Source organism: Paroedura picta, chromosome 3 (genome assembly GCF_049243985.1).
Source record: "Paroedura picta isolate Pp20150507F chromosome 3, Ppicta_v3.0, whole genome shotgun sequence".
Classification (NCBI taxonomy): domain Eukaryota; kingdom Metazoa; phylum Chordata; class Lepidosauria; order Squamata; family Gekkonidae; genus Paroedura; species Paroedura picta.
The window spans coordinates 145,342,649-145,368,002 of NC_135371.1; the positions used below are offsets into that span (position 1 = coordinate 145,342,649).

General features: G+C 42.1%; 1 protein-coding gene across 4 annotated transcripts in view; it reads right to left on the reverse strand.

The window, feature by feature from the left end:
• Positions 1–12,564: 12,564 nt before the first annotated feature.
• The window catches only part of HELZ (helicase with zinc finger), a 131,321-nt gene continuing 118,531 nt past the window's right edge, over positions 12,565–25,354 (reverse strand). For all 4 annotated transcript variants that reach the window (XM_077328400.1, XM_077328399.1, XM_077328397.1 and 1 more), the window contains 4 exons: positions 24,073–24,307; positions 21,325–21,835; positions 17,613–17,865; positions 12,565–15,517 (listed from right to left, as the gene is read on the reverse strand). In XM_077328400.1, the coding sequence (XP_077184515.1) occupies positions 15,186–15,517; positions 17,613–17,865; positions 21,325–21,835; positions 24,073–24,307 (1,331 nt within the window). In that variant the 3' untranslated portion in view covers positions 12,565–15,185. The remainder of the gene's footprint in view (positions 15,518–17,612; positions 17,866–21,324; positions 21,836–24,072; positions 24,308–25,354) is intronic.

Below are 25,354 nucleotides of genomic sequence, written 5' to 3' on the forward strand. Positions count from 1 at the left end.
AGCATTGCAGGCAAGACACATCAACCCTGGACATTGAATCCCAAAGAATCCCAAAAGCCGGAGTTCACTGCAGCAAGAACCTGGAAGAACCCTGGTGGCCAGAGTTCATGGTAGCAAGTCACTGCCCTGTCGCAATCTCAGCTGAACAGATAGTAGGCTCAACCTGCTGTGAGACTGGGGAAAGGCATCTAGAGAAGCAGGAAGGACCAATGTATGTGGGGTGTACCAGGGGATAGGATTTTTGAGCCATTGGGAGGCAGAAAAGGGCTGGGGAGAGTTGCAGTGGGCAAACTATAAGACTCCAAAAGTGTGGCAATGGAGGAGAGATTCAGCAACTCGACTTGGTTATAGTATATGGGAGAAGGAGGCCAAGGCAAGGAGCCCTGTGGGCTACTATAAATAGCAGAAGGTGCTGGAACTGCCGGGGGTCCTTAACAATATGGAGGAGAATGCAGGCAGTCACTTGCCATGTCCCACCTACTGGCACCTGCTGGGTGGAAATGTTTCTGGTCCTTATTTCAGCCCTGTTGATCTCTGTCCCTGAGGCCAAACACAGAGGACAGTATCCAAAAGGAGCCTGACCCAAAGGAAGCTTCTATGTGACCCCAGAAGTGATGGCAGAGAAATCCAATGAATAAATAAAATAAATAAAAGCTTCAATGATGTCATATGCATGAGGGACCAGGATGGATTTGGACCAGTTCAGTCAATGGAGGGCACAGTAAACACCAAGCACAGTTAATGTGGGAGCTGACTCAGCGATAGCATGAGGCCTAAGCCTTGATTATGAGAGACTTCAGGCAATCAATAGCAGCCTTAAATCCAATCCCAGGAGCCAGAGGTAAAGGGCCAGGAGGAGTTGGAGGCTTGGTTAGTGTCAGCCAAAGAACATGGATATCGCTAATAAAACAAGCCAGATGATGACACTGAGGCCTTCCTTGCAATGTTTGAAAGAGTGGGGCAGTGCAGTGGCCTTGGGATCAGTGGCCTTTTATCTTGGGGCCCTGTCCAGTGAGGCTCAAACAGAGTTGAAAGCCTTGAAAAGGGCTGATGTCTCTAATTATGACAAATTAAAGGCTTCAGTCCTGGACAGATATGAAATGACACCAGATAACTATTGACAAAGTATTCGGACCTTACCATACCAACATTTGTTCCACGTCAGGGTCTTGGCCAAACCAAAAGATACTTCTATTTGGTGGCTACAGCCAATGAACTTAGAGGAATTCAGGTGATACTAGCGCAGATGTTGCAGATTCTCCCATCATGTATATGCCATTGGGTAGCATACTCTTAAGTCTGCAGGGTTGACAGAAGCTGTGGAACTGTAGGAGCATTTAATTGCAGCAGAAGGAAGAGATTGCCCCCCCTTGAAGGATATAAGGGGCATCCTGTAGCTGCAGCCTCACAGGTGACGGGGAATGTCTCAGCTTTAAGACCTGATAGGGGCAACCAAGGAGGTAGAGCATGACCCCTTCTGTCATGGCTTGGGACTAGCAGAACCACCATCTTACAGCCCCTGAACTAGAACCAGGAGAAGTTCCCTCTAGCACAAACTTGACACAACCCTCTAACATGGAGACCAACCCAGATTGGGATCCCTGATTTATCTGTGAGCAGTGGGGACATTTGAAAAAGAACTGTCTGGTTATGGGGTGTGACACTGGATGAGTTTTAACCATGCAGGCCATGGTCTCTGTAAGATGACCCTGGTTGATCATAATAGGACCTGGAAGCAGGAAAGATGGCCAGACGTGGTTCTAGACATAGCAGTTCCAGCTCCATGATTAAAGGAGCACTCCTGCTAGAAGATCTTTCCCTGAAAAGTGTTGCTTCAATAGCCTTTCATGGGCACATAGAGCAATGCCCCATGGTGAAGGCCAGGATGGAGTATCCAGGTTGCATCACTGAGGTCAATCATTTCAAAGTGGAAAAGCTGCCTTTTCCCTTGCTCCTGGGTCAAGATATTATAGGAAGCCTGCGCATACTGTGAAGATAAGGCTGCCCCCTTGGGGATACAGAGAGAGAAAATGGTGCCTCCAGATCCCTCTGAAGATGTCAAGGCCTAACAGTGGCAATGGGACCCTTAGCTCCTAGTTGCACAGGAAGAAGATGAGTCCTTGGGAAGACTCTGAAACATGGTGGCAGTGAGTGAGGTCATGACAGTGAATGAGAGGCTTAACTGCAAGCTGCCTCAGATAGAGAAGGAGGGTAGGTCTGGTATAGGATAGCAGGTGGCTGGGTTGGAGTACAGAAATCGCCGGTGGTCCCCCACAAATTTCAGTTTGAGGTTTTAACATTGGCTCATGACCATCCATGAGCCAGGCACCAAAGAGTTTATAATACATTGGCCTGGGTTCTTCCCCATTTTTCTTGCCATCCATCTTAAAGAATGTACATGAATTTTGCAAGACTTACAAAGTGTGCTAGCTTATATCAGGTAGGCCCATTCCCCAGGCTGCGCTCACACTTTTACCTCTCATACAAAGTCCTTTTGACCGCATAAAAATGGACCTTGTAGGACCAGTACATTGTACTCCAAGAGAGGCTAGGTTTCTATGAGTACCCATTGATTATACTACAAGATACCTGGGGGCCATCCCACTAAGATATATGAAAAGCACAGGAGTGGCAAGAGCTTTCATGCATTTCTTTCTCATGTGAATCTGCCCTGGGATATTCTTACTAACTGTGTATCCTCATTCACCATCAAGCTAATGAAACAGGTATGCCAAGTACTTCAGGTACGGCAAGTCTTTACAAACATACATCATCCACAAACAGACATATTAGTGCAAAGGTTGAATCAAACAGTGAAGATGATGCCCACACAGGCTTGCACAAGGTAGGCCAAATGCATGCAGCCCTTATATAGACTCTGATGTTCGCTCTCTATGAAACACCTCAAACCTCCACTGGGTTTGTGACCATTAAGCTGGTTTATGGGTAAAGTCCCAGGGCATCTTAAGTATAGTGGGTAACCAATGGGTTGAAGAGCCTGCTTCCCCAGTATCTCCACTCAGGGCCTAGAACTTGCATGAGCACTTTGAAAAGGCATGAGTGGAGGATAGGAGGAATCTATAGTAAGCACAATAGGAGCAGAAGGGACACTGATAAAGGCACCCAGGAAGGAGCTCCTCCTCAGGGGAGAAAGTTTTCATGAACAAGAGGGTACTCACCCTGGCAGGGCCCATGTACCATTATATGGGACCTAGGGCCACCATTGCATGAGATCCAGTGCAGGGAGAATCGCCATAGAACCAAGAGGCTCCATGTCAATGACATTAAAAAGTGGTGTCCTCATAATGATAATGAGCCTTGTCATCTGGTGATTCAGCATGGAATTCCCCCCAGTGGTCCCACAGTTGGATTATAGACTGTCCAAAGAACAACAAAATAAGAGCTCCTACAGAGATCTCCTACATTATTCTCTAAGCACCCTGGGCATACCACACTAACAATGCATAATATAGCTACCCAACCAGTGGGGGGGGGGGAAATCTGGACCCCATGGTGCCAATTCCATGGAAGCAGCAGGGGGTGATAGATAAGGATGTGGGTGATATACTGAATCTGGGAGTAATTGAATCATCTCAGAATGCCTGGAGAGATCCTATAATCTTGGTGTCAAGGCTTGCTTCTGTGTAGACTACCAAGAACTCAACAAAGCTGCAAAATGTGATGCATATCCCATGCCTCAGGCTGATTCATTGATCCATTGGGTATGGAATGCTATATAACCACCCTAGACCTCATTAAAAGTTATTGGCAGGTCCTGGTGAGCCCTCCTGACCAGAAGAAAACTGCATTTGCTTCCCCTAAAGACCTGTTCCAATTCCAAAAGACGCTCTTCAGTTTACATGGAGCAGCTGCCATTGTTCAGAGGTTGGTAGACCAGGTAGTGGGGCAATGTGTCAAATGTGCCCGAACTTAAATTGATGATGAGGGTGACCACTTGCCAGTGATGGCGACCACTTGCCCCTTGGATCCCTGTCCGTCCTGGTTGCTCAAATCGGGCAACCAGCGGATAGAATCTTGAGGGAGATTGTCAACCTCTCCTTAACATCTGGAGAGATTCCCAAGGGGCTCAAGGAAGCAGTGGTACGCCCTTTACTGAAAAAGCCATCATTGGACCCGCGGAACCCCGCCAGTTACCGCCCAGTTTCGCACTTGGCGTTCCTGGGTGAGGTGATAGAACAGGCCACGGCGGACCAACTCCTAGGTTTCTTGGATGAAACTTCGGCCCTCGACCCATACCAGTCTGGCTTCCGCCCTGGCCACGGGGTGGAGACTGTGCTGGTCGCCCTCATGGATGATATCCGGCACCAGCTGGATTGGGGTGGCTCCGCCATTCTTGTGCTTCTAGACCTGTCGGCCGCATTTGATGTGGTCAACCACGAGTTATTGGTACACCGCCTCGCCGGAGCTGGAATAAGGGGGACTGCGCTTCAATGGCTGGTCTCCTTTCTCCAGAGCCGGGCGCAGAGGGTTGCGATGGGGGAGAGTATGTCGAGCCCTTGCGAGCTCCCTTGTGGGGTTCTGCAGGGGGCGATACTCTCCCCCACACTTTTTAACATCTATATGCACCCTCTAGCCCAGCTGGTCCGGGGCTATGGGCTGGGATGGCACCAATATGCGGATGACACCCAGCTCTACTTCCTAATGGACGGACGGACGGACTCCACCCCGGATACATTTGCCAGCTGTTTGGAAGCAGTAGCTGGATGGCTCAGGCAGAGTCGGCTGAAACTCAACCCCTCCAAGACGGAGGTCCTGTGGCTGGACAGAAGAGGGCAGGACCAGGAAGCGTGCCTCCCATGCCTGAACGGGTTGCAATTAACACCTGCACCAGTTGCCAGGAATTTGGGGGTGACATCTGATGCCTCCCTCTCTATGGAGGTTCAGGTCACCAATGTAGCTCTGACGGCATTTTCCCATCTTCGCCTGTCCTCGGAACACCTGGCCACAGTGATCCACGCAACAGTCACTTCCAGATTAGACTTCTGTAACTCGCTCTACGTGGGCCTTCCCTTGTCTTTGACACGGAAGTTACAGCTGGTCCAAAATGCGGCTGCCAGGGTCCTCACTAGAACACCTTTGAGGGCCCAAATTCAGCCGGTGCTTCGTCATCTGCACTGGTTACTGGTCTGTTTCCGAATCAGATTCAGGATAACCTTTAAGGCTATACGCGGCCTGGGTCCCATCTACTTCCGGGACTGCTTGGTTGCTTATGCCCCCCATAGGGCACTCCACTTTGCGGGTATGAATTTACTGGTTGTCCCGGGCCCACGGGATGTTCACCTGGCCTCAACCCAGGCCAGGGCCTTTTCAGTCCTGGCCCCAACCTGGTGGAATGAGCTCCCAGAAGAGCTAAGGGCCCTGCGGGATCTACCAGCTTTCTGCAGGGCCTGCAAGACAGAGCTCTTCCGCCAGGCATATGGTTGAGGCCAGGGTAGTTCTCCCACTAATCCATCAGAGGATCCCCTCCAATATTGAGATCTCTAACATCGAGATCATTGTTAGATCTATTGTATTGGTGCCACCCTCTTCTGAATATTATTCTCCCCACCAGGCTGAACTTGGGAAGTCGGGTAACTAAGATCAGAATTGTGACCACCGCAGCTTATATGTTATATGTAACTTGTTGCTGATGTTAATTGGGGTTTTTATGGGAATTTTATTGTGTTTTAACTGTTTATGTTGTAAACCACCCTGAGACCTATTTGGAGAAGGGCGGTCTAAAAATTAAATAATGATGATGATGATGATGATGATGATGATGATGATGATATAATTATATGCAGTCCTGACTGGCCATCCCATATCCAACATCTAACAAAAGTCTTACAAGACTGTACAGAAGCTGGACTCTGAGACACTCCCAAGAAGAGCTGAGTAGGATTCCAAGAGCTTTAGGCAAGGGGAAATTATGACTAAAGGTAAAGGTATCCCGTGTGCAAGCACCGAGTCATGTCTGACCCTTGGGGTGATGCCCTTGAGCGTTTTCATGGCAGACTCAATACGGGGTGGTTTGCCAGTGTCTTCCCCAGTCATTACCATTTACCCCCCAGCAAGCTGGGTACTCATTTTACCGACCTTGGAAGGATGGAAGGCTGAGTCAACCTTGAGCCGGCTGCTAGGATTGAACTCCCAGCCTCATGGGCAGAGCTTTCAGACTGCATATCTGCTGCCTTACCACTCTGAGCCACAAGAGGCTCTTGTGACTATTATGACTATTACCAGACAAAGTCACAGCCTGGAACAGAGTCCCTGCCTTGTTAATAAATAGCAGATTTGGCATTTCCTTGGTTTTGTGGGTTATTACAGCAAGTACGTCCCCCACTTAACCACTGTGGGTAGTCCTTACCATCAGCCTGTAGGAGGAACAGCCCAATGTAATTGGACCACAGATCACATTATAGCCTTCAAGACACTGAAGGCGTCAGAACCAAGGTCCAGTATTTTGTAACCCAGACTTTACATGGCCCTTCATGCTTTATACACATGCTTCAGAGATGGACCTTGGAGCAGTATTATCCCAAGTAGCAAATGTTAGTAGGAAATGGCAACCAGCAGAGTGACACTATGCCATCATTGAGAAGGAAGTGTTGATTGTCAAATGGAACCCTGCAATGCTAACTAGTTATTAAAGCATTTACTCTTGTAGTTGATAATGTGGCCCTATTATGGATGAGCTGAAAGAAAGAGCCCAATACTTGTGTATTCTGATGGTACTTACATTTATCCCCTTTCAGCTTTTCCATCAGGCATCACCATGGAAAGAAATACCTCACTGCTGATTATATGTCTTAGATCCACGAAGAAACCCCAGAGAGGCTCATGCAAAGGGATTTCCCCCAAAGCAGTTGAAGGGTGCATGAAGTCAAATAAAGATCTAGTAAAGCTACCTCGCTTGGAGGTGTGAGGTCTGGACAGTGAGAGTGCTGCACTGAGAGAAAGAACTTGCAAAAATCACTCTTACCCAAGCAGAAATATTTGGAAAAACCTTTTTAACTCTGGAAAAAAAAACATATTTACAAGAAAATTTACAAGGAATGCAATTAAAACATTTATAAAGTGACTCACCACTCTGTTTTCAGTAATCCCTTCCGAATGCTGGAGTTCTGTGTGCGTCTGCAAGCTTCTGACTGACTTAGATCTTCTATTTTAGGTCTGTTTTTACATCCAGGAATCTCCCTAAGAATGTGCCAGTATTTGTATATAATTTTTAAATATCGTAAGCTAAGGGGGGGGGGGAATTCTAGTGATCCATTTAGCGTCAGATTCCTAGTTTGTTTTTGTTGTTTGGTCAAAATCTGCCTGCATGACATAGCTGCAATCCTCTTAAGGATCCCTACATGATATCATCAGGATAACCTCTGACAATAAGATCTTGCATACTGGAATTTCTTTTGAGCCTGGTAAACAGTTTATATGGAATGTTCTTTTTATAGAAAATGCGGATAGAAAGATCTGTAGTGTAAATGCACATTCTTATCAAAAGGCTTTTTGAAGGGTTTAATTTTTAACTGACTGTTCTCAGAAATAAAGATATTAATGTCTAATAAAGACAAGGACTTATAGTTCATTTCAGAAGTCAATTTCAAATTGAGATTTAAAAGTATTAAAGTTAGCATTGGTTCACTTTGGCCTGTACCCCTATTATAGTGTTTTGCCCACTGGCACCAGGTGGCCTCTCCAACCATCTCTCTGGATGGATCTTTCAAGATGTTAACAGCTGCTCCTCATTACCCCCTCCTATCTGGTTACACAACTAATTACAGGTTCTCATGATTAACCACATTCTTGAGTCTGGCCCTGAAAGATATAAGGATAGTATTTGCAGGAAGGCTGAAATCATGAACATCTGCAAACTAGACTAGGTCTGCTAATAATCACTTCAACCCTTGAGGGAAATCAGGGTGCTTTGTCTTGTCAATGTGTGGCTGGTTTATTTCTTGCACTCCCCAGGCAGCACCAGTCACTGCCAGAACCGACAGGTCATCATTGCTATCAGATTGGCCCACACTTAGAAAAAAAGACAATGCGACATACCATCTTCCAGTATCTGGCTTTTCTTATTGGTAATCACTGGGATAATGGGCACTTTAGAAAGTCATAGGAGTTGAGCCATGTGTCTTCAAATGTTCACTAGAACATCTCAGTTGGGTGGCCTATTTAACTGCTGAGATACGTATTGACAATGAGAAAGTATGCAGTATTCTTTTTAAAAGTACAAGCACGTATCTCAACTCATGTCAAAAAGCACAGCCCATTAATATTGGAAGATGCATAAGACTGGCCTCAGGTCAAATGAAGGCACAAAATTTGACAGACATACCTTAAAGGAGCCCGTTTACTAGTAAATATTAATATTCCACTTACTATTAATAGTTCTCTTTAAAAAAAAACCCTAATTCAAGCTTTTGTCCAAAGCTTTAGCTCCTTATTAAAACCAAGTGCTTGACACGAGTGACATGGCTGACTATTTTTGCATACAGGGACGGTTCTCCAAGTGTTCATCCAATTCATCCAGGTCCTTGAAGGAATGGAAGCACTGTCAAGTTGGATGTGTGGAGGACTTATCATCCCCACTTGAACCCAGGCATTGATGCACCCCCGGAGATCAGCTTGCTCCTAGTGGGCCTGCCAAGTGTATCCAACACCAACTCTGTTTGCAGGCACACAAACATCTTCACAAATAAATTGTTCTTTTGACACCCAGGCCAAAATGTTGCCTGCCTTTGAACTCCACTATGTATTGTGGTAAACTGAAGACAAGCCATTAGTAAGTACTGCAGACATAATGTACTAGTGAATTTCAATATTATTTATTAAAAAGGCATTTTATTATAAATACATCTTAAATGTAGCAGTAAAATACATTTTGTGTTACCATTAATCTTTAAAAATAGAGTGCACCAAGACAAACATTACACTTGGAGATAGATATTGTAAGACCCTGGTCCTTAATGCAATTTATAGGAGTCACAAAAAAGTTGTTGAAACTATTTTTAAAACACCTGCTGGATTAGCAGACTGCCCATCATTAGGTAGTTAATGCCTTTTGAATTAAACCATTTTTGGTGCATTACAACTCTTCTGAATGTCATTCAGGGGTAGATGTGCTGATTTGTGTGTGTGTGTAGGGTCATTTTAAAAAGTGATGGGTATAATTTGTAATGCAGTCATAATTAGGGTAAGAATGATTTCTCCTGTTGTAGCAAAAGATTTTCCCATTTGTATCTCCATTTGAGACTCCTGCCTAATCTTCTTATTCAAGGTGAAAATAATCTTAGTACCACATTTGTGTTTTATTTCCCCCATAGTGCAGAGCTATATGCACATCTTACAAAGATAAATGGCAATGAAGCATTCACAATTGTTTCCACCCATACTGCAAAAATCAGGCGCCATGCCACAAGATGCAGCCCATCAATATCTAGTCTGCAGTAATAGACTGTATATGTGGCAGCACTTTGACTGTAAAAAGTTAAAAGGTGAGTTGAGTAGAAGCAACTCACATAACTAGCTGTCCAAACATTATTGAGATGAAAAGGGGTAGGGATGCTCAGCAGAAGATGCTTGGATTGCAGGAATGCAGAAATGGAAGCCATATTCTGGAGGGGACGTAAATGCCATATTTTTCCTAATAAGTTGTGCTAGTTTGCAAGTGCAACTTCACACATGGTAGGGTCTGCTAGGCCAAAAGCATCCTACATGTATAACATTTCAACCCAATCCAGAAATTGATGCACAAAAGCTGTATAGCCTAGGTGTTTTGTGTTTAATGGTACATTTCCTCAAATCTCAGTTTAATGTTAGGCTTGTAATAGGGAAATTGCCATCTGGCTAATTACGTCTGTATCTTCATGACCTTTATGAGATATGGATATTAAAATCTACATCCAACTTGATCAACAAGATGGAGAAATGCAATTTTGTGGCTAATTTTATGTCCAGATATTTCAAACACTAGTATAAAGAAGGATAAATACAAAGGGTATGCTGGGATGCCAATGAGTTCACAGGCTAATGCATGGAGGACTCAATTGTATGCAGGGTTGGTGCCTGAACATGGCTGAAGCTGACAGAATAGTGCAAAACTCAACTACACATGGCACCTCTTTTGATTTCTCTGGGATAACTAGCAGCCTGTGTACTCTTGTTGTAGCATCTGCTGATCGCCTGGTTTGAAAACAGATAGGACAAGCATAGCCATGAGAGCTATGCAAGACAGCGTCCTGTTCTTGTAGAACCACTGTTGTCCTGCCGTCACATTGCACTTTGCTTGTCTTTCAAAATCTGAACTCCATTATAGCACCAGGACAGCATTGGTGGTAGAGCAAATTTTACTAATAAGAGTTAATTATATTTCATAATGGAGGAATCTGCCCAGAATGTACTACAACAAAAGTCTACTGGGACACACCTGGGCTATCTGAACAGCGTGGAGGAGAAAAGCCTCATATTCACATATTGCAGTGTATCTAAGCATGAACATGTGAGCTTCTCCATAGTTATTGGTGCTACCCCGACTGATGTGGATAAGTCGAATGGATAGGATAAAAACTGAAAAAGGTTGTAAATCTATGGGTGGGGGAAAACCAACAAAATGACAGGGAAAGGCAATTCACTCTTGCATAGAAAAAGAAACATAATATCCTCGGGTGTATTGTTCTATTGACATGAGCGGGCCATGAAGCAATTCATATCTTAGCATTAAATCCATCATTATTCATTCTTCCTAATTAATCTGAAGCTAATTAATCTGAAGTTTCAAAAGGAACTTTGTGTTATCTTGATCTTTGGACAAGCTACTCTTCAAATCCTCACAAATCCATATTTCAAGCTACCTGGGACATGCCATTTTTATGGTGAGTATTTAATATAGAAACTATCTAGCAGAGGTAGAGTGCAGTTTGGGGTCTCGTTCAGTGGCAAAAAGGGGACAGTAGCATTTTTAAAAAGAAAGGAAGTTCAGGCTGACTGACTAGACCTGATGAACCAAAGGAAAGATGATATTAACAACCGAACAATAAAATGACGGTTGGGCATGGTAGAAGTAGAAAAACACCAGTGAATGTCTCAATCACTAAAATAAATAAAGGTTACCAGGAACCACCCAATTTTCTACCTTCATGCCACAGTAAACCAAATTATTCAACGTTTAAATAGGCAAGATTAAATATTTCCTTCAAAATTATCCTTCATCCCAAAGAAAAATATACATTCTACTTAGTGAACCACATAAAACGTCAACCAGCATAATTTCTAAATCAAAGAACAGTCATTTATATTAAATATTAAGATGAGCATGTGGGTTATTGTTTTCTAGGTCCATTAATCTATCTAAAACATTCTTTAAGCACCACAATATATTATATGCTTTTGTTAAAATTAAGATGTTTGTTCCCACAAAACTAGCATTTCTTTGCTCCTGAAATTAAATAATGGTAGAAAAACCTATGTGGAGGGGCAGAAAGAACAATGAGAATTTTACAAGCTGTGCATAAACACCACCACAGATCTATCTTATAACTCTGTTAAGTGGTTAAAGAAATTCATAACCATGGAAATTATTGGTTTATGGCATATGTAATTGACAACATGCATGTTCATTGATAATGGAATTACTACAAAAACATTTATTAATTTAGTATTTAAACTTTTATTCTGCCCATCTCGGCAGAGTCAGGGCAGATCACAATATAGTTAAAATCACATAAATAAAATCTTAAATACAAAAATAAAGATTAATTCAGATTAAAATTTCTGACATAAAATTAAGTTCCATTATTGCCCATGAAATTTCCTATCATGGGATAGGGGAAGGGCATTGAATGGACCTCCCTAAGTATAATTTTGGAGGTGCAGGCAGAGAGGTCAGTGAGATCAGATAGCAGGCCTCAACCATAGGCCTGGTGGAACAGCTGTGCCTTGCAAGACCTGCAGAATTTCAAAGGTCCCATAGGGCTGAAGAGCATTCCAGTAGGGCCTGGCTCTGGTCAAAGCCAGTTTGATCTCTTTAGGGCCAAGGATCCTAGATAGATTTTAGTCACTAGGCCTTAATGCCTTTTAGGGGAAACATAATGAATGTCATCAGTGTTTTTCATAATTGGACAATGAAATATAGATCTGCAATTCCATTGTTCTATTTGAAGAATTTCTTCAGTGTGGGTACAACTGACTACCAGCAGTTTGAACATACCACAGTACCAGAACTTCTTTGAGGTAATGTATTTAATGGGAAGTAGGTTGATGTAATGTTTTATTCCACTTTCATAGTTATAACCCTGAGATGTCTGGATAATTGTCTTACTACATTCCACAACCCATTTAACTCCACAACCATTACATTGGGCAGATGTAGAGCAAATGAATTGAAGACTACCATTTCTTTCTCCTTTTATTGCAAGTCTGCGCAACTTGCTGGAGTATCAATAAAGCATTCCTTAATCTAACAGTTGTACAAATGGAAAAGTGTATGACTTGATGAAATATAGATCTGCAATTCAATGATATAAAAACAAAGCAGACAAATGATCAACACAATAACACATAGGGAAAAAAGAATAAGAAAGGTGTTTTAATGTGCTTAGAAAGTTGCTGATGCAATGAAAATACCAGTGTACGACAGTTTGAATTTGATGCAGTCAGACAGGAACATCTGTTTTCCAACTTATTCACAGATATAAGTAAATGAACAAGCAATATTTAATTTAATATTTCCAGCACAGTGAACAGAATCATAAGACTCTATATAAATGTGTGATTTTTAAAACTCCTGAAGTTACAGGCTTGGATTCAATAGACTACTTCTTCAACTTTCAGCCTCCCAGGAGCAGCATTTGGGGTTGGGAGGGTGGGGGAGGTGAAAAAGTCATGGCCTGGGAAATGTTCAGATGCATCCAAATCACAAAGTCAACTGGAGCAAGTGAATTTAAGGTATAATCAACCTGCCGTTGTAAGCTATGTATATTACCTAGGAACTCTTCACTGACTTAAACAGGTTTCCACAAAATGAAAAAACCATGGTTGTATTCTTGCAATCAGTTATGCATGAGTAATTCTCATTGTCTTAAAGAGTGTTCATAAAATACTAACAAGGGTCAGGAGTGTACATCAGCTTTTGGGGAGGTCTGAATCAGAAATAGCTGCACTTATTTCAGAGGAGTTAGCCTGGTTTCCACCAACTGACTTCCTCAGTCTGTGGTATTCAACTAGCTCAGACTACCAATGATTGCAAGCAGAGCTTTGTTTAAAGTGCAGAGAACACAATTTTTGGACATTTGGATATTCCTGATCGGATGCAGTGAGTTCAGCAGGCTGAACACAATTAACTCCCTTATCATTTGTACAGTTTAAAAATATTAAGAAAGCTACACAAGCTATAAGGTTTTGTTCTACATTTCTGAACCATGAACCCAAGAAATCTTGCAAATAGTGCAGTGCATTAAATTAGTTTGCGGAATTTTGCAGAAGGATCCTGATATCTTTAGTCAATAAGTGACATTGATTTTCATCAAACTGAAATTTCACCATTACAATTTTGAAAATTCAACAGGAATAGATGTAATGTAACCACAGCACATACCAGACTGTAACAGATATTTGTACAGTAGCTCAGCAAAAGGTTGTGGGTGGACCTCAAATCTTTCAGGGTTGTGGGAAGGTGTGCCCCACTGAAGAAAAACAAATTTTAAAATCTGTAATACTTATGTAGATATTACTCTTGTGTCTTATAACGGGAAATTAAAATAAATAAACGGTTGTAAATTATGTCCCAGATCAAAGATCTTTTCAAGTGTAAAAGAAGACAAGTAGAAGCTATAAAAGATACATCCCTTACATCGAAAATGTGGCCAGAACCTGGAAGGTAAACATTTCTTCCCACAAAAATGTTTTGTTACATATTGTGGTGTAACTCTTTATAGATTTTACTTTAAGTATATAGTGGTAAAATACCAAGACTGTGGAAAACCTTAGGTGGGTAGATCTCACCTGCCCCTGGTCTCTGACCTATAACAACACGAATCCCCCCCAAAAAAAATTTGGATGAATTTGGATACAGCTTTGACAAACATAAAAATCTTCTTTAATGATGTTCCTCAAAAGAAAACAGTTATCAAAATATCTGAATATCTGTGTATAGTGTCACATTCAATGGAAACATCAAATAATGTACCTGGGGTAGAACTTAAAGCCACACAATTCTTTATACCACTAGAGAAGCCAGAGGAGGAGAAACCAGATTACACGCATTTACACATGCATAATTGTGAGTGGGACCCAAATATTTTACTTAATTCAGTCAATTGTTGTTTTAAATATTCATTAAACTACAAAACACCCTGCCCAACATAACTGATTTTTAATTTCATGATTTCTTTTTTAAAAGCTATCAAATTAATCACCCCAACAAGCTAAAATAAGCAGCTTGTCCAAACATAAAATATGTACTTTTTTTTTTCTTTTTAGATTAACCACTGCTCTTTTTTTCCCTTATTGAAACTCTGAAATATTCAAAACAGTGGTATGTGAGGCAGCAAAGAAAGTTTTCACTTTATCCTGCATTTGGAGAATACTATACCACATCATACTATTAAAGTCTTAGAATGCAGCATCCCTTCACAGAAACCTGATCAAACTGAAAGTAAATAGAAGATGCTGCACCTTTATTAAAAAAATTAAACAATTTAAGCAGACATAACATACATTTGTACATTAACTGGCCATTTCTGGTACAGAAACCCAGCATCATATACTAAATGTTATTGAATAAATGTAAATGCTACTTACAATTTCTTTAAATATAATTTAGACAAATTTTTAAAAATTGTTTTATATATATTTTTAATTAATTTGCACAGTTAACCTTTCAGCTGCTAGCTTTAATGCAACACATATATAATGTTACACAAATAATTTTTTAAAAATGAAAAGAAAAAAAAAGTGTCTTTCTTCTATAGGGAAAAATTTCAAACTTCTGACTCACATCAAAAAATGCAAGGTAATGGAATACAATTTTAAAAGGTTAGCTTTAAGTCTAGCAGCAAAGCAATTAAACCAAGATACCATTACTAATATAAACAAAGAGAAATGGTGGCTACTGCAGGGGGAAGCCCAAACTACCTTATACTGACACAAACAGAAATTAAAATTTCTCTACAAAAATATTCTGATTATTTAAAATAGGAGTAAAAGCCATTGCTACCTGATGAACTACCTAGACTAAGTTCCTGAAACAAAGACAAAGGATCACTATTCTTTTTTGTCTGTTCAGGAGGCGGTTTCGGCTTTGGTGGCGCCCTCAGAGCACTTGCGTAGGACATAGCGGGCTTGTTCACACTGGCACTCTGCTGGCTGTTGCTGTTGGATTCCGCAATCTGCTTATTGGGCATGAGGGGCGGGAACTGGCCGAGATGTTGGAGCATGTTGTAATTAAAAGAATTGGATAACTGGATGTTTTCACCTTTCATCAGTTCCTCGGGGGGTTTGACAGTCTTCGATGGAACTGGAAAGAGAGAGCAAAAGTGGCCATTTTAATAGAATGATTTTTGCAAAGGAGCTATTACTGGCAAAAGTAAAGAAAGACATCCACCAGGTTTCCCTTTCTCTCTAAGCCATGAGAAAAATAGCTCATTAAAATACTGTGAAATGAGCTACATAATTTAAAAAATGTATAGTGTTCAAAGCCCATGAAACAGATAAAAAGCAAAACTTAGACCCCAAAAACATTTTGCATCTTGTTCTGAGGCATTAAAAATAAACCTATGATACAAAACGTATCATATAAAAACTGAAAATATTTTGACCAAAATTACTAAGTTTTTCGACAAAAGTAATGAACAAGCTATGAAGCATTTGTGGAGACAGTGATATTTAAAAAAAATTGTTTGTATTGAAAACTTTGAACTGAATACTCTATTAATCTGACATTTTGAAATAGGCCCAAATCCTTACATAATAAAGCTCTATTTCTTGAAGTTACTCTCTTCCTCACAGTTCTATTTTAATTGGTGTCTTAAAATGTGACACATACATTGCACAAAATCTGTGAAGAAAGTAACTGTTGTTTAAAAAGAAAAAGGCCCCATTGCAAACACTGAACACTGTTTACTTAAGACAGTGAAGACAAGTGCTTGTGTCTTCAACCTGTCTTAGTGTAAACTAAATATTTAAATTTTGGTTTTAGAATGCCAGCAATTCAAGTAGTAAATTTCCAAAGTGTAGAAGCAATCTTTAAAATAGTCTTGTCTACTTTAACAACCTGTTTTCTGGATTACAGCAAAGCTTTTGACTATGGGGTTCATGAAAAGCTATGGATGCTTATCAAATGTGTGCCACAACATCTGATAGTTTTGGTGCTAAACTTATATTCTAGAAAAGACGTTCTTTTAGGACAGAATCTGAAGAAACAGAATGATTTCCAATTGACAACATAGTCAGGCAAGGATGCATTTCATTTCCCTATCTATTCAATCTATATGTAAACCATATAAGAAGGAAAGCTGGATAAGCTTTAGATGGCGGGCTGAACATTAATGGAAGAAAAATTAATAATTTGAGATAGGCAGATGCTACTGGACAACAAATGATGAACAAGAACTTTGAGAGAAGCTTGCTGAATGGGGTTTTTCTTGGCTTTCCCCCCACTTTATCCACAGCATGCATGAAATGCAGCACGGCCAGTTTGTCTGGGGAAAAAACATCCCATCCCTTTAACAGAGGATTAGTGTATAAAAATGAGCAAATGAAGCTCCCCCCCCCCCCCCACAACAAGAGTTTAAATAATATGATCTGGTAAATAATGTCCCATTAAGACTCTTTTAAAGGGACAGGATATTTTCCTAAACCATTTGATAATCCTCCCAAAATGCTGCTTCCAAGGTTCAGGAGACTACAGTGACCAGCACTGGGCAAAATGTGAGATTCTGCAGTAGGACGGAGGAACTGGTAGAAATCCCCATCACTATTCCAGTGACAAAAATATCCCTGCAATGGCAGAAATCATCCATTGTATCAGCCAGCTAATCTTGTATCACTAACTTCATTTTATCTGGATAGATTCAGGTGGGCAGCTGTGTTGGTCTCATGCATCAAAACAAAATGTGAGTCCAATGGCATCTTTAAGACCAACAAAGCTGCACTCAAGATATAATGCTAATTTACTGCCATTCACAGAACTTAACTGCCTTAATCCAAACTCAGCTATAATAACCTAGTTTCTTATGTATGCAATTAACATTCCTAGCCATTAACACCCCCCCCCAATATACACGCCTATATTGAGGAAATTTTGTTTCCTATATTGAGGAAATTTTGTTTCACTGTATCTGAAGAAGTGTGCAGGCATACAAAAGCTTATATCTTGAATAAAACCTCGTTGGTCTCATTAGACTCAAACTTTGTTCATTTAATCTCATAATATAGGCACACTGTGCTAGTAAGTGGCAAGTCATCGCATCAGAGAAATAATTATGTAGCCGTGTTTTTGTAACATGAAAAGTTAAAATGCTAAAGTTTAAGCTGTGTAGAAATAGAGGGAAGGAAATCTAACTTTTCAATGCAATCGACTGAGGTGTAAATGAGTGGAGGGAAGGGCTTACCTAACAGTTCTCTCGACGGGACTGTTCTATTGGAGCCATTGCATGGAATGTTCTGATATGGGGATGATGAGGTGGAGTTGACCCACAATTCAGGGGATGAATAATTGAAAGAGGATGAGTTACTATGGTCCTGAAGCTCTTTACACTGTCCAAGACTATCTTGAGGCATGTTTAAATCTTCAGAACAAGCCTGGGCTGAACTAGATGAAATTCTTCTTTGGTACAATGGCCTGCCTGGTCCTCTGGGTTCATACTGCAGGAAAGGGAAAGAAAAATGGAATCCTTAAGGCGCTTACATAGTCACAAATTTCACAGCCAATTGTCAACATCTGTATTCAGATATCACTGTCAGAAGGAACACTAAAAAAACTTAATGATTTACAAGTTGGTACTTCCCCTTTCTTTTCCTTACACTCAGATGTTACACCATACTGGCTGAGTACAAAAATAACAAGAACCAAAGAAAACTACTCAAAAAAGACACCTTTCAATGTTAGCAGCCATCAGATTAAAACACTTGCTCAAAGGCTAATTCTAGCCCCAGTATCTTCCCAAACAACTTCTTTCATATTTTCTCCTAACTATGACTTCTGGACTACTGATTTATCATCTTGTCTTTCAATTATTGTTTTACAATGGTAATTTTCCTTCTATTGCATTAGCAGCTTTGTTTATCTTGTAAAAAAATATCTAGGTAGCACACAACACACAGTCTATTATTTTGATTTGCAAGCACATTTTCATTTACACATTAAGGCCCTTTCTTCTATATTTCTCTTGTACAGGAGATAAAAGCAAAGATGACAATGGAAACAAAAGGAATTCGGAAAGTCTAAGCATCAAATAATAAACATTAATTTCACAACCCACTGTGAATCAGAACCATAGAAAGTACAACTATGTATCTTGCAATTTTTAAACTTGTATATTCAACTCTGGAACATGGCTGTTTATATGAATACATTTTGATGATTCACAGTTCAAAATTAAATTCATAAAAACAATAACCAACACTTCCAGGTTGCCATATCACTTAAAAAGATAACCAGCTCATAAAACTGGTTGTGGCACGTGCCATGCAAGAACCTCAAGTGTTTCCTACAGTCTGATTCCCAGCCCCAGCAACTGCGAGCCGCATGCAGCACGGCTCCCAGTTGCTCCAGGCCTGATGCGGTGAGAGGCGCTTTGCGCCTCTCGCTGCCTCAGGCCGCCGCCCCAGGGAGCCCCCGGCTGCCGCACACAGCGCGCCTGCCAGGGGCTCCCTGCCTGGCGGCCTGACGCAGCGAGAGCCGCTTCGCGCCTCTCGCTGCGTCAGGCCGCCCCCTCAAAGAGCCGCCACCCCAGAGAGCCGACCCAGAGGACCGCCGCCGGGGGACACGCACTAAGGTTAGTTCCTAGCGCCCGTTGTATTCCTCATACAGCGGGCTATATTACTAGTTCTGTTTATAAAGGGAAATGCAATGGATCCTGACCATGGAGATTATAGGACCTCCATAATAGGATCCTCATTTAGCAGCTCAGAAGAGAGGTAGTAGAGATTCAGAGTCTTCGCCATACAAATCAGCTGTTCTGCATATAAACACAAGTCATCCACAGGGGACAGCGCCATTGTTTCTCTGATAGCAATTGGAGGGCCTAAATCCTGCATGTGTAAAGGAGGCAGGAACAAAACTGAAGATGGAGGTATTTCTTTCCTCAGAGGTGGGAAATAATGACCTAATATCCTGCCCCCAGGTATTCAGGGAGAAAAATTATGCAAATGTCAAGATGTCTTCCTCAAATGAGAATAGCCTTTTCAGTAGTAAATTTATTTTAGATTTTCAGTATTGAAAAACAGTTTAGATCATGACATAAAATAAACTCTAATCATAAAAGTATTTCTGTAAAAACTAACCTTGCAGCACAAATCTATTAAAATCATCTATGAAAACCATTTTGGGATTTAAAAGGGGGGAGAAAAACAAACAGATATCTGCATCTTTGTGATAAGGCAGATTTTTTTCATTAAATGTTTGTTCTTGTTAACTGTGTTTTGAAGAAAGACTGATATTCTTACTTCAGTGACTCCTGTTTACATTTCCCATTCACCATGAATACTGAACTGTCAACTGAAGAGCACAACATTCCTTAAAGTAATTTCTGCCTTGAGTTTTTGAAGCTCGGGCATAATATATATTCCAATATAAATAAATATGTAACAGTAACAGAAATAAAAAGAAGGGGGCATGAAATCTTTCAGAAGACTAGAAACAGCAATTCCCGCTGCTGGCTATATTCTCCTTTTCCTTTTCCTCTTCCTGTTGTGATGTCAAGTGTCATTTTAGTTTGTTACATTAATCTACATGCTACCTGGAATCTCTCCCTTTTTTGCAATGTGACATCCCCCACTCCCTTAGACCAGATTTTCCTGCAAATCTGAGCACTCACCTGAGTTTGCAGAACTCTGAAGGGTAGTTGTGGCTGCTCTATGACCGTTTATGCACTGGGAACTTTACTGCCCCAGCTCCCATGCAGGAGCACAAATCGGGGGCGGATGAGGTGCACCGGGTCAAATGCTTCCCTGTGTTGGTGCTGGAAGAGCTGGGGCAACCTGCCATGACTAAAACTCCAGTTTGCAGCCTAGCATGAAACATCCAGTGCATAAATGGTGTATATAAGATCAAATATGTCTTAAGTTTCCATATAATAATGCATGTCCCGTGACCCCCAACGACAGGAGGCGATTGGCCTTTAGTGGGGGATATTTGACCAATAGAAAAAAGGCAGTCCGAGGGATCTGCCCAGCAACTGCTGGTGAAACTCTTGAGTAGGCAGAAACCTCTTGGAACAATTTTGCTGGGGAGAACGGGTGCGGGTTGTGGTAGGGCTTCGTGGTTTCTCCATGGAGGACATAACTTTATCTTTATGAAGAATGTGGAAAAGGAAGTATTTTTTTTTGAACCAGGATCTAGCATTAGGCAGACACAGAAATGTGCAGGGCCTCACTAAAGCAGGTCACCCTTGGGGTCAGCATGACCTAACCAGCTTCCAAACCCCTCCCATGTCCCGTGTCATTTTTCCCCTAAGCCTGGTTGGCCCAAAGGAAAGCAGGATCCTTGCCCTGGTGCTTCTCCTGTTCCTGCCGTGATCGGGATTGCCCTCTCTGATGCACCCATTCCAGCAGCTGTGACTGGCATACACTGGATCAAGATGCCCGGCAGACAGCTCTGGAGGGTGGTATAGCCCATATTCAGCTTTCTGGGGTTGGGACACACACCAGTGGCCATGGGCACACTCCATAAGCCCAACAAATGACAAAGCGAGTAGTCCATGCTGTTCCTTTGCCAGCTGCAACACTCTGTCTCCACCAGAAGGCACACTGTAGTCAGAATGCCTCCTGCTGCTGCCATCAGGGCAGGAATAGAGATATACCCCACCTGAGACTCGCCTCGTGTCTACTGCACCTCGCCTGGCAGCCCCCTCCCCCCAACCACTCCTCCTCGCATCTACCCTTCCTCCTTCCTTGCTGTTTTTCAAGCCCCCTCTAGCCTGGGAGATAAAGATAACAATCACCACCATATCATAGTTACTTTTCAAAGATTAAAGGGAAAGCAGATGGTATAAAACCCTGCCTAAAGCCAACCTACATGATCTTCTATTTTTTTCAACTTGCAAACAATTATCTGTTCAGTGTAACATCCAAATGTGCTTATAATTATTACAATCTACATACCTCTTCTAAGCTGTGCTGTGAAGAAGCAGACACTGCTCGAGAAGTGAGGGGGTGAAATGGTTCCTGACCAATTGTGTGCTGATGATTCTGTATTTGTATAAAAGGATTCTGTTGCGATCTATGAGGCAATGGAGGTATACCATAATGAAAGCCTTGCCCCATTAAATGGCTCTGGTGGACATTAGCATAGGTCCATGATCCATCAGGCTGCAGATACTTAAGGGAAGGTGGGGCTATGTGTTCAGATGGCATTGAGAAAGGGGGATTGTACAGCTGAGGCAAATGCTGCTGAAATGCTGGGCTGTTGGGGATTTCAATGTCTTTGTTCTCAGAGAAGTTGGCAAAGTGACCAGTATGATTTGAGTTGCATGAAGCAGAAGGGAGTGCTGGTGGGCTTCTGGGCTGCACTTGTCTGTATTGCAAAAGTCTTGACTGAGGTGGTGGCATTTCAGCTAGGTCCCTGCTTTCATTTTGATCTCGATGTGATAGTTCTCGGAGCAAATCCTGGAACCTATGTTAGTAAGAGATATTGTCCAAGTGAGAAATACAACAAGAATGCTGGTAAAATTTCATCCCATTCAAGTTAATCAGTAATGACTTCCAGACAGTGGGGGTCAAGAAATTTACACCTTGATCCAGGGCCAGGTACACATACTCTTGATATAGACCAGATATATTTTGCAATTCTCAACAATGGATTCCATGAACTGCTTTCTAAACTTCCACAATGTTGCTGAACAGTTGGGGATAGGGACTGATGATAGAACTTCTGAAATAGAAAACGCCAGGACACACACTGCAACGCTATAATATGTCCTCTTCCCCCACATAGTGGTATTGCAATTTAATTGTTGCTGAAACAGCAACAAATGGATTTTAGATGTATGCATACAAAACTTTCCAATAAATATTGTTAAGTGCTTCATCAGTATAAAACATACTTCAATGCTAGTTTTTTTTTTTAATTCAAGCCAGTAGTCATAACTCGGTAATCTAAACATATTGTATCTCTACAATATACATCTCTATACTAATCGCGAAGTCGGACAAAACTTTGAATCCAGTGACTGAGAGAGACAGATCTTTCTACAAACTTGAAGAGTCCTACATTTGCAGAAAATATGAAATCTAAAAACAAACTCACTGGGAGGCGGTTAAAAATCCCCCAAATGATAAAAGGAGCCCCTGCAGCTTTAAAAACCAGATGTTCTCAGTGGCTGTTGCTAGGCAACCACAACATTCCAGACTTCAGTTTCCATGAATAAAAGGTGGGCAAGAGACATTAAAAATTAAAAATTAGGGAGTCCATACAAATTCAAAATGATAAAAGGAACACTTGTAGCTTTAAGAAATGGAAGCCCCTCAGTGGCCCCTGCTAACCAACCAAAACATTTCAAATTTAATTTTCCTCAGTAAAAGACAGAGTGGAGGAGACAGGACCCTTTTCCAGTGTTGGTCTGGCCTTTGAGGGAAATTGCCAGTACCTGGATGGGAAATTCCTGGAGAGTTGATGGTGGAGTCTGAAGAGGTCAGGGTTCGGGGAGGGACAAGCCTTAGTAATGCCACAGAGTCCACCCTCCAAAGCAGCCATTTTCTCCGGAGCTTCGCGGGCGACCAGGGCACAACCAGAAGCGGCGCCGGAGTGGCCGCGTGCATAATCGGGGTGTACAGGGCTTCTGGGTGTGCTTGCTCTCTCCCCTTCCGTGCCCTTTGGTTCCACCGGCAGGGCCTGCGCCTGCGCGTGCCGTGGCTGCCCTACCTGGTGGCTGCTTCCGGCACAGCGCCATGCTTGGTGGCCCAGCCTCGGTAAGCTAAGCGGTATTTTCACAATATTCACGTGATTTTTTCTTATGACGCATTATATAACTTTAGAAAAATCAAAACATCACCCTGGGTTTTTAAAAGTTTTGGTGGGTTAGGACATATTCAATCACTCCATCAAAGAGGAGAGGGGAAAAGCAAAGAAACTCAGATATAGAGTTTATCTGTGAGAAAATACTTCAGGTTAAATGACATTTTTTCCTCTTTGTTTCCCTTCTTTTTCTTTCTGCTGCTGAAGTTGAGCTGTAATATAAATCCAACCTATAGGTTGGATGGTTGCTCTTACCTTTCCTAAACCCTGGGATAAAGATTTTTATTAATAAAATGAATCACAATGGAGATCTATAATTCTAATTCACTGTCAACTCAAGTTGACAATCTATCACTTTCTTTACAGGGCTTTTATTGTGTGCAATAGTTAAAAGATGAAAAATCCATTATACGTTAGTCTTATCCAGGAATGTACAATTCACAGAAATTATGATAAATTTCAGCAATACAGTGCTTCCACTGAAAGCATAGTTGGAAATGTCTCTACTGCAGAACCAAACAACACAGAAAATACCCATTACTCATCATATAATCATTAGAGGTGCTGAGGCAGGAAAAGATGCACTGATGAATGGCCAACATCCCCTTACTCATCTGATGCTAATAAATCAGCAAATATCTCTATATCCCATCAGGGGACTGATGGCGACATCAGCGCATGAGGAGGCCACTAAAGATATCTAGAATGAGTCATGTTTTCTCTGACCTTTTGAGTCTTCCATTTAAGCAGGACACCTGAAATGGCCTTACAACTAATGCCCCAAAGGAGGAGGACTTCAGAAACATTTATACTATCCCTTGTAGCAAGCGGTGATATTACAGTGACACTGTGGGACTGTGAAAGTGGCACGAATCCTACTTTCAGTCAAAAAGTACCTTGAATACGTTGCCTCAGTTTCCTCTTCTACATTGTTGGCAAATTTCCAGTTTCCCCTAATTGGCTGTTGATGCAATCCAATTGGCTGCTGAGAAAGGTGGGATAAATGAGGGTGGTGATGGTGAGAATAAGGAATACTGCCTTGACTGAGATAGGCATTAGTCTCGTTCCATTGTTGTAGTCGTACTTGCTGTTGCCTTAAGGTTTCCAAAGCTAAATTTCCATGAATATGATCTGTAAAAGATTTGGCAAGCGGTTAATTCAGCCTCTCTATTTAAGGTATTTGTTCTTGAAGTCAGCATGTCATTACTATATAACTCCATAAGCAACATTAAATTCTTGCGTTTCTCAGTTTCTCCTTGCCATACGGATACCTTTTATTTGATACTATCTTGGCTACTATGGGCCATTCAGTTCATTGAAAAGCTACATCCCTATTTGTAAAAAGTTTGAAAGGTATCATGACTAATCTGCACTACATATTGGGAATATAAGCAACTCTGTATTTTACAGTAGCTTGTCATAGTTTTGGCACTAGCTACTCTTTAAAGCGATGAGCCTCTTGTGGTGCAGAGTGGTAAGGCAGCAGAAATGTTGTCTGAAAGCTTTGCCCATGAGGCTGGGAGTTCGATCCCAGCAGCCGGCTCAAGGTTGACTCAGCCTTCCATCCTTCTGAGGTCGGTCAAATGAGTACCCAGCTTGCTGGGGGTAAACGGTAATGACTGGGGAAGGCACTGGCAAACCACCCCGTATTGAGTCTGCCATGAAAACACTAGAGGGCGTCACCCCAAGGGTCAGACATGACTCGGTGATTGCACAGGGGATACCTTTACCTTTACCTTTTACTCTTTAAAGCAGTGGTCCCCAACCTTTTTGAGGCTGGGGACTGGCAGGGCAACTGCCCGCCCGCGCATGCCACTCATGCACGCCCGTGCATTGTGCATGCGCGCTGGGCCATGCATTCGCACATGCGCAATGCGCAGCCAAAATCGCACATGTGCGGCACTTTGCGCATGCGCAAAAGTGCCGCACATGCTGCATGTGCGCATGCGCGGCCTGGCACGCATGTGCAATGCGCGGCCGCGGCCCTGATTCCCTCTCCCCCCCTCCCGCAGTAAGAAGCTTCCCGGGCCGCAAGCTTGTGGTCTGGGAAGTTTTTTACTGCGGGGGGGGCGGGGAGAGGGAGCCGCGGCCCGGCACCATGGCCTTTGCAGCCCGGGGCCGCGGCCCGCGGGTTGGGGACCACTGCTTTAAAGAATGCTTACAAGCTGAAAGCAGCAG